Here is a 10,830-nt window from a genome sequence, read left to right as displayed (position 1 = left end):
TATTAAGACATATATATATATATATATATATATATATATATATATATATATATATATATATATATATATATATATATATATATATATATATATATATATATACATGCCATTTTTGTTAAAACCCTGTTTTTCATAGCAACGCCACAAAATATGTAATATTTAAATAGGTCAATAATTCATAACAACATTGATTTTAATTCATTATTATAATTTATTTAAACAAAAGTTTTGTTTATTTCTCACCAAAAGGGCCTCACTCATAAAAGTATTATAATTAAAGACATACAATTATTTTATTGCACCACTTTAATCTCCAAATTAACTTCAGATTCAACTGTTAATTATATATTAATATATTTTTATTATATATATATTATTATATTTTTATGATTATTTTTGTTTGTTTGTTGGTCTTTTGCCCTTTTTTGTCAAAGAAAACTTTTTTTCTATGCCAAACACAAAATATGCAATCCCTATTTCCCCCAAAACATATTTAAAAATATAATATTTGACGTGAATTAATTGGAGCTTTAAATAAGATCAATAATTCATAACAACATTGGTTTTGATTTATTATTATTTTTTGAGCAATGACAGTAAAAAAAAAATCAAAAAAAAAATCGCAGTGACATGAATGATTTATCAAACACACTTCAGGTCATTCAAGGTCAACATAGTGACTTCTTCTGCTCTCAAAATGGCAACCTGTCAATCAAATGAAGGTCAAAGAAGAAGATTCTCTCACCTGATTGGAAGTTTCAACTTGAAGGAAAATAAAGCCTGGCTTCCCTCGACCTGCTGGCTTACAACACACTATGTGTTGCTTGTAACACCTGTAACACAACATTGTTACTACACACAAACACACACAACTTGTTACAACCGACTATGTGCTGCTTGTAACACCTGTAACACAACATTGTTACTACACACAATTTCTTACAACTGACTATGTGCTGCTTGTAACACCTGTAACACAACATTGTTACTATACACACACACACACACACACACACACACACACACACACACACACACACAACTTCTTACAACTGACTAGGTGCTGCTTGTAACACCTGTAACACAACATTGTTACTAGACGCACACACACAACTTGTTACAACTGACCATGTGCTGCTTGTAACACCTGTTACACACACAACTTCTTACATTGTGACACAACATTGTTACAACATGACACAACACAACACTGTTACTATACAAACACACCATTGTTACAACATGACACAACATTGTTAATATACAAACACACCGTTGTTACAACGTGACACAACACAACATTGTTACTATACAAACAACATTGTTACACCATGACACAACATTGTCACAACATGACACAACACAATATTGTTACTATACAAACAACATTGTTACAACATGACACAACACAACATTGTTATTATACAAACAACATTGTTACACCATGACACAACATTGTTACAACATGACACAACACAATATTGTTATTATACAAACAACATTGTTACAACATGACACAACATTGTTACAACATGACACAACACAACACTGTTACAATACAAACACAACATTGTTACAACATGACACAACATTGTTAATATACAAACACACCGTTGTTACAACGTGACACAACACAACATTGTTACTATACAAACAACATTGTTACACCATGACACAACATTGTCACAACATGACACTACACAATATTGTTACTATACAAACAACTTTGTTACAACATGACACAACACAACATTGTTATTATACAAACAACATTGTTACACCATGACACAACATTGTTACAACATGACACAACACAATATTGTTATTATACTAACAACATTGTTACAACATGACACAACATTGTTACAACATGACACAACACAACACTGTTACTATACAAACACAACATTGTTACAACATGACACAACATTGTTAATATACAAACACACCGTTGTTACAACGTGACACAACACAACATTGTTACTATACAAACAACATTGTTACACCATGACACAACATTGTCACAACATGACACAACACAATATTGTTACTATACAAACAACATTGTTACAACATGACACAACACAACATTGTTATTATACAAACAACATTGTTACACCATGACACAACATTGTTACAACATGACACAACACAATATTGTTATTATACTAACAACATTGTTACAACATGACACAACACAACACTGTTACTATACAAACACAACATTGTTACAACATGACACAACATTGTTAATATACAAACACACCGTTGTTACAACGTGACACAACACAACATTGTTACTATACAAACAACATTGTTACACCATGACACAACATTGTCACAACATGACACAACACAATATTGTTACTATACAAACAACATTGTTACAACATGACACAACACAACATTGTTATTATACAAACAACATTGTTACACCATGACACAACATTGTTACAACATGACACAACACAATATTGTTATTATACAAACAACATTGTTACAACATGACACAACATTGTTACAACATGACACAACACAACACTGTTACTATACAAACACAACATTGTTACAACATGACACAACATTGTTAATATACAAACACACCGTTGTTACAACGTGACACAACACAACATTGTTACTATACAAACAACATTGTTACACCATGACACAACATTGTTACAACATGACACAACACAATATTGTTACTATACAAACAACATTGTTACAACATGACACAACACAACATTGTTATTATACAAACAACATTGTTACACCATGACACAACATTGTCACAACATGACACAACACAATATTGTTACTATACAAACAACATTGTTACAACATGACACAACACAACATTGTTATTATACAAACAACATTGTTACACCATGACACAACATTGTTACAACATGACACAACACAATATTGTTATTATACAAACAACATTGTTACAACATGACACAACATTGTTACAACATGACACAACACAACACTGTTACTATACAAACACAACATTGTTACAACATGACACAACATTGTTAATATACAAACACACCGTTGTTACAACGTGACACAACACAACATTGTTACTATACAAACAACATTGTTACACCATGACACAACATTGTCACAACATGACACAACACAATATTGTTACTATACAAACAACATTGTTACAACATGACACAACACAACATTGTTATTATACAAACAACATTGTTACACCATGACACAACATTGTTACAACATGACACAACACAATATTGTTATTATACAAACAACATTGTTACAACATGACACAACACTGTTACAACATGACACAACACAACACTGTTACTATACAAACACAACATTGTTACAACATGACACAACATTGTTAATATACAAACACACCGTTGTTACAACGTGACACAACACAACATTGTTACTATACAAACAACATTGTTACACCATGACACAACATTGTCACAACATGACACAACACAATATTGTTACTATACAAACAACATTGTTACAACATGACACAACACAACATTGTTATTATACAAACAACATTGTTACAACATGACACAACATTGTTACAACATGACACAACACAACACTGTTACTATACAAACACAACAGTGTTACAACATGACACAACATTGTTAATATACAAACACACCTTTGTTACAACGTGACACAACACAACATTGTTACTATACAAACAACATTGTTACACCATGACACAACACAATATTGTTACTATACAAACAACATTGTTACAACATGACAACACAACGTTGTACAACATGACACAACACAACATCGTTATTATACAAACACAACATTGTTACAACATGACACAACACAACATTGTTACAACATGACACAACATTGTTACTATACAAACACAACGTTGTACAACATGACACAACACAACATTGTTATTATACAAATACAACATTGTTACAACATGACACAACACAACATTGTTATTATACAAACACAACATTGTTACAACATGACACAACATTGTTACTATACAAACACAACATTGTTACAACATGACACAACACAACATTGTTACAACATGACACAACACAATATTGTTACTATACAAACAACATTGTTACAACATGACACAACATAATATTGTTACTATACAAACAACATTGTTACAACATGACACAACACAACATTGTACAACATGACACAACACAACATTGTTATTATACAAACACAACATTGTTACAACATGACACAACACAACATTGTTACAACATGACACAACACAACGTTGTACAACATGACACAACACAACATTGTTATTAGACAAACACAACATTGTTACAACATGACACAACACAACATTGTTATTATACAAACACAACATTGTTACAACATGACACAACATTGTTACTATACAAACACAACATTGTTACAACATGACACAACACAACATTGTTATTATACAAACACAACATTGTTACAACATAACACAACACTGTTACTATACAAACACAACATTGTTACAACATGACAACACAACACAACGTTGTTACAACATGACAACACAACATTGTTACAACATAACACAACACAACATTGTTACAACATGACAACACAACATTGTTACAACATAACACAACACAACATTGTTACAACATATTCAAAATGGCTGACTGAATTTGTGATGTTTCAAGTGTTTTCACAGATTATAAACACAACTTGATGTTTTCATGCACACAATGTAACACAATGAAACACAATTCAACAAATAAAGTCAGAATCCAAATAGCTTCCTTGGCCGGTCTTACCTGGTCCAGGAAAGGTTCCCGCTGAGACAGTCTTCCAGAACATTCTCACAGCCTGTCAGAGGACACAAAGATCAAAAAGGTGAGCCACACCGAGGACAGAGACCAGCCGGACAGGACGAGAGAGGCGGACTCACGTGGGCTGACCATGGTCTCCAACGTAGGACTGTTGGCGGGGCAGTGTCCTGAAAACCAAGGTCAGAGGGTCAGGAAGTGTTGGGCCTGGAGGGCCACGGCGTGAGGAAACTCACCGTCGGCGTGGCAACAGAGGCAGACGAGGAGGAGGAGGAGAAGAGGCGATGGCGTCGTGTGAGCCATCTGATGATCTGTGGCGCTCTGATGGCAGGCGGGAGTTTCACATGTGCATAGACCAGAGAGTGGGACCACATGGGAAAGGAAGTGACGCACGGTGTGGGATTTTTATTTAAACACTTTTAATAAGCGAACGTTCCCCCACAGGAAGTTGACTTCACCACCCCACTCGCATCACCGTCTGTGGGCCACTTCACCTCAGAGAAAGAGGAAGTTTCCACACACGCCACGTTTCCCCTTTTGGCCAGAAGACGCACAATCTTGCTCTCATGCTGACTCAGCACAACTCACATCCTCTTCAGATGAATGTGCGTCTGCTCCTTTAAGGTCACGAGTCACGCCGACGTTTGATTGGACCACAAACTAAAACTAAGTCACTCGGCTTTACTGTAAAAAAAAAATAATAATAATAATAAAAAAATGGCCAGCTCAGTCTCGGAATTGTGGGTAATGTAGTGTTTTTACGTGTTTGGTCATTCTGTGTTAAAAAAAATAAAATAAAAAAAATGGGCAGCTCAGTCTCGGAATTGTGGGTAATGTAGTGTTTTTACGTTTTTTGGTCATTCTGTGTTATTAAAAAAAAAAAAATTAATATAAAAAATGGCCAGCTCAGTCTCGGAATTGTGGGTAATGCAGTGTTTTTACGTTTTTGGTCATTCTGTGTTAAAAAATAAATAAATAAAAAGAATGGGCAGCTCAGTCTCGGAATTGTGGGTAATGTAGTGTTTTTTACGTTTTTTGGTCATTCTGTGTTTAAAAAAAATATATATATATATATATATATATAAAAAATGGCCAGCTCAGTCTCGGAATTGTGGGGACTGTAGTGTTTTTACATTTTTGGTCATTCTGTGTTAAAATTTTTTAAAAAAATAAAAAAATGGGCAGCTCAGTCTCAGAATTGTGGGTAATGTAGTGTTTTTACGTATTTGGTCATTCTGTGTTAAAAAAAATAAATAAAATAAAATAAAAAATGGCCAGCTCAGTCTCGGAATTGTGGGTAATGCAGTGTTTTTACGTTTTTGGTCATTCTGTGTTAAAAAATAAATAAATAAAAAGAATGGGCAGCTCAGTCTCGGAATTGTGGGTAATGTAGTGTTTTTTACGTTTTTTGGTCATTCTGTGTTTAAAAAAAAAATATATATATATATATATATATAAAAAATGGCCAGCTCAGTCTCGGAATTGTGGGGACTGTAGTGTTTTTACATTTTTGGTCATTCTGTGTTAAAATTTTTTAAAAAAATAAAAAAATGGGCAGCTCAGTCTCAGAATTGTGGGTAATGTAGTGTTTTTACGTATTTGGTCATTCTGTGTTAAAAAAAATAAATAAAATAAAATAAAAAATGGCCAGCTCAGTCTCGGAATTGTGGGTAATGTAGTGTTTTTACGTTTTTGGTCATTCTGTGTTAAAAATAAAAAAATAAAAAAATAAAAAAATGGGCAGCTCAGTCTCGGAATTGTGGGTAATATAGTGTTTTTTAAGTTTTTTGGTCATTCTGTGTTTAAAAAAAATATATATATATATAAAAAATGGCCAGCTCAGTCTCGGAATTGTGGGTACTGTAGTGTTTTTTACGTTTTTGGTCATTCTGTGTTAAAAAATAAATAAATAAATGGGCAGCTCAGTCTCGGAATTGTGGGTAATGTTGTGTTTTTACGTTTTTGGTCATTCTGTGTTAAAAAAAAAAAAAAATGGGCAGCTCAGTCTCGGAATTGCGGGTAGTGTAGTGTTTTTACGTTTTTGGTCATTCTGTGTTAAAAAAAATAAAATAAAAAAAATGGGCAGCTCAGTCTCGGAATTGTGGGTAATGTAGTGTTTTTATGTTTTTTGGTCATTCTGTGTTATTAAAAAAAAAAAAATTAATATAAAAAATGGCCAGCTCAGTCTCGGAATTGTGGGTAATGCAGTGTTTTTACGTTTTTGGTCATTCTGTGTTAAAAAATAAATAAATAAAAAGAATGGGCAGCTCAGTCTCGGAATTGTGGGTAATGTAGTGTTTTTTACGTTTTTTGGTCATTCTGTGTTTAAAAAAAAAAAATATATATATATATAAAAAATGGCCAGCTCAGTCTCGGAATTGTGGGGACTGTAGTGTTTTTACATTTTTGGTCATTCTGTGTTAAAAATTTAATAAAAAAATAAAAAAATGGGCAGCTCAGTCTCAGAATTGTGGGTAATGTAGTGTTTTTACGTATTTGGTCATTCTGTGTTAAAAAAAATAAAAAAAATAAAATAAAAAATGGCCAGCTCAGTCTCGGAATTGTGGGTAATGTAGTGTTTTTACGTTTTTGGTCATTCTGTGTTAAAAATAAAAAAATAAAAAAATTAAAAAATGGGCAGCTCAGTCTCGGAATTGTGGGTAATATAGTGTTTTTTTAAGTTTTTTGGTCATTCTGTGTTTTAAAAAAAAATATATATATATAAAAAAATGGCCAGCTCAGTCTCGGAATTGTGGGTACTATAGTGTTTTTTACGTTTTTGGTCATTCTGTGTTAAAAAATAAATAAATAAATGGGCAGCTCAGTCTCGGAATTGTGGGTAATGTAGTGTTTTTACGTTTTTGGTCATTCTGTGTTAAAAATAAAAAAAATGGGCAGCTCAGTCTCGGAATTGTGGGGACTGTAGTGTTTTTACATTTTTGGTCATTCTGTGTTAAAATTTTTTAAAAAAATAAAAAAATGGGCAGCTCAGTCTCAGAATTGTGGGTAATGTAGTGTTTTTACGTATTTGGTCATTCTGTGTTAAAAAAAATAAATAAAATAAAATAAAAAATGGCCAGCTCAGTCTCGGAATTGTGGGTAATGCAGTGTTTTTACGTTTTTGGTCATTCTGTGTTAAAAAATAAATAAATAAAAAGAATGGGCAGCTCAGTCTCGGAATTGTGGGTAATGTAGTGTTTTTTACGTTTTTTGGTCATTCTGTGTTTAAAAAAAAAATATATATATATATATATATATAAAAAATGGCCAGCTCAGTCTCGGAATTGTGGGGACTGTAGTGTTTTTACATTTTTGGTCATTCTGTGTTAAAATTTTTTAAAAAAATAAAAAAATGGGCAGCTCAGTCTCAGAATTGTGGGTAATGTAGTGTTTTTACGTATTTGGTCATTCTGTGTTAAAAAAAAAAAATAAAATAAAATAAAAAATGGCCAGCTCAGTCTCGGAATTGTGGGTAATGTAGTGTTTTTACGTTTTTGGTCATTCTGTGTTAAAAATAAAAAAATAAAAAAATAAAAAAATGGGCAGCTCAGTCTCGGAATTGTGGGTAATATAGTGTTTTTTAAGTTTTTTGGTCATTCTGTGTTTAAAAAAAATATATATATATATAAAAAATGGCCAGCTCAGTCTCGGAATTGTGGGTACTGTAGTGTTTTTTACGTTTTTGGTCATTCTGTGTTAAAAAATAAATAAATAAATGGGCAGCTCAGTCTCGGAATTGTGGGTAATGTTGTGTTTTTACGTTTTTGGTCATTCTGTGTTAAAAAAAAAAAAAAATGGGCAGCTCAGTCTCGGAATTGCGGGTAGTGTAGTGTTTTTACGTTTTTGGTCATTCTGTGTTAAAAAAAATAAAATAAAAAAAATGGGCAGCTCAGTCTCGGAATTGTGGGTAATGTAGTGTTTTTATGTTTTTTGGTCATTCTGTGTTATTAAAAAAAAAAAAATTAATATAAAAAATGGCCAGCTCAGTCTCGGAATTGTGGGTAATGCAGTGTTTTTACGTTTTTGGTCATTCTGTGTTAAAAAATAAATAAATAAAAAGAATGGGCAGCTCAGTCTCGGAATTGTGGGTAATGTAGTGTTTTTTACGTTTTTTGGTCATTCTGTGTTTAAAAAAAAAAAATATATATATATATAAAAAATGGCCAGCTCAGTCTCGGAATTGTGGGGACTGTAGTGTTTTTACATTTTTGGTCATTCTGTGTTAAAAATTTAATAAAAAAATAAAAAAATGGGCAGCTCAGTCTCAGAATTGTGGGTAATGTAGTGTTTTTACGTATTTGGTCATTCTGTGTTAAAAAAAATAAAAAAAATAAAATAAAAAATGGCCAGCTCAGTCTCGGAATTGTGGGTAATGTAGTGTTTTTACGTTTTTGGTCATTCTGTGTTAAAAATAAAAAAATAAAAAAATTAAAAAATGGGCAGCTCAGTCTCGGAATTGTGGGTAATATAGTGTTTTTTTAAGTTTTTTGGTCATTCTGTGTTTTAAAAAAAAATATATATATATAAAAAAATGGCCAGCTCAGTCTCGGAATTGTGGGTACTATAGTGTTTTTTACGTTTTTGGTCATTCTGTGTTAAAAAATAAATAAATAAATGGGCAGCTCAGTCTCGGAATTGTGGGTAATGTAGTGTTTTTACGTTTTTGGTCATTCTGTGTTAAAAATAAAAAAAATGGGCAGCTCAGTCTCGGAATTGTGGGTAGTGTAGTGTTTTTACGTTTTTGGTCATTCTGTGTTAAAAAAAAAAAAAAAAAAAAAAAAAATGGGCAGCTCAGTCTCAGAATTGTGGGTAATGTAGTGTTTTTACGTTTTTTGGTCATTCTGTGTTTTAAAAAAAATAAATTAATATAAAAAAATGGCCAGCTCAGTCTCGTAATTGTGGGTAATGTAGTGTTTTTACGTTTTTGGTCATTCTGTGTTAAAAATAAATAAATTAATTAATTAATTAAAAAATGGGCAGCTCAGTCTCGGAATTGTGGGTAATGTAGTGTTTTTATGTTTTTGGTCATTCTGTGTTAAAAAAAGATTAATGAAAAAATGGACAGCTCAGTCTCGGAATTGTGGGTAATGTAGTGTTTTTACGTTTTTGGTCATTCTGTGTTAAAAATAAAAAAATAAATAAAAAGAATGGGCAGCTCAGTCTCGGAATTGTGGGTAATGTAGTGTTTTTACGTTTTTTTGGTCATTCTGTGTTTTAAAAAAAATATATATATATATAAAAAATGGCCAGCTCAGTCTCGGAATTGTGGGTAATGTAGTGTTTTTACGTTTTTGGTCATTCTGTGTTAAAAATAAATAAATTAATAAATTAATTAAAAAATGGGCAGCTCAGTCTCAGAATTGTGGGTAATGTAGTGTTTTTATGTTTTTGGTCATTCTGTGTTAAAAAAAATTAATGAAAAAATGGCCAGCTCGGTCTCGGAATTGTGGGTAATGTAGTGTTTTTACGTTTTTGGTCATTCTGTGTTAAAAATAAAAAAATAAAAAATAAAAAAATAAAAAAATGGGCAGCTCAGTCTCGGAAGTGTGGGTAATGTAGTGTTTTTACGTTTTTGGTCATTCTATGTTAAAAATAAAAAAATAAAAAATGGGCAGCTCAGTCTCGGAATTGTGGGTAATGTAGTGTTTTACGTTTTTGGTCATTCTGTGTTAAAAATAAAAAAATAAAAAAATGGGCCGCTCAGTCTCGGAATTGTGGGTAATGTAGTGTTTTTACGTTTTTGGTCATTCTGTGTTAAAAAAAAAATTAAAAAAAATGGGCAGCTCAGTCTCGGAGTTGTGGGTAATGTAGTGTTTTTACGTTTTTTGGTCATTCTGTGTTTTAAAAAAAATAAATTAATATAAAAAATGGCCAGCTCAGTCTCGGAATTGTGGGTAATGTAGTGTTTTTACGTTTTTGGTCATTCTGTGTTTTAAAAAATAAATAAATAAATAAATAAAAAATGGCCAGCTCAGTCTCGGAATTGTGGGTAATGTAGTGTTTTTACGTTTTTGGTCAT

The 10,830-nt window shown here is 32.0% G+C and overlaps 1 protein-coding gene across 1 annotated transcript in view; it reads right to left on the bottom strand.

Moving 5' to 3' along the window:
• The window catches only part of LOC133608428 (adhesion G protein-coupled receptor G3-like), a 21,372-nt gene extending 15,869 nt beyond the window's left edge, over positions 1 to 5,503 (bottom strand). Inside the window, exons 1-4 of the mRNA XM_061963648.1 lie at positions 5,048 to 5,503; positions 4,934 to 4,981; positions 4,800 to 4,851; positions 746 to 833 (exon numbers count right to left, since the gene is read on the bottom strand). Of these exons, the coding sequence (XP_061819632.1) occupies positions 746 to 833; positions 4,800 to 4,851; positions 4,934 to 4,981; positions 5,048 to 5,114 (255 nt within the window). The 5' untranslated portion in view covers positions 5,115 to 5,503. The remainder of the gene's footprint in view (positions 1 to 745; positions 834 to 4,799; positions 4,852 to 4,933; positions 4,982 to 5,047) is intronic.
• Between the last annotated feature and the right edge of the window lie 5,327 nt (positions 5,504 to 10,830).

The sequence above is a fragment of the Nerophis lumbriciformis genome, linkage group LG06 (genome assembly GCF_033978685.3).
Source record: "Nerophis lumbriciformis linkage group LG06, RoL_Nlum_v2.1, whole genome shotgun sequence".
NCBI classification, from domain to species: domain Eukaryota; kingdom Metazoa; phylum Chordata; class Actinopteri; order Syngnathiformes; family Syngnathidae; genus Nerophis; species Nerophis lumbriciformis.
Note: the sequence above shows the minus strand (reverse complement) of the source record. Positions and strands in the feature narration are given on the sequence as shown.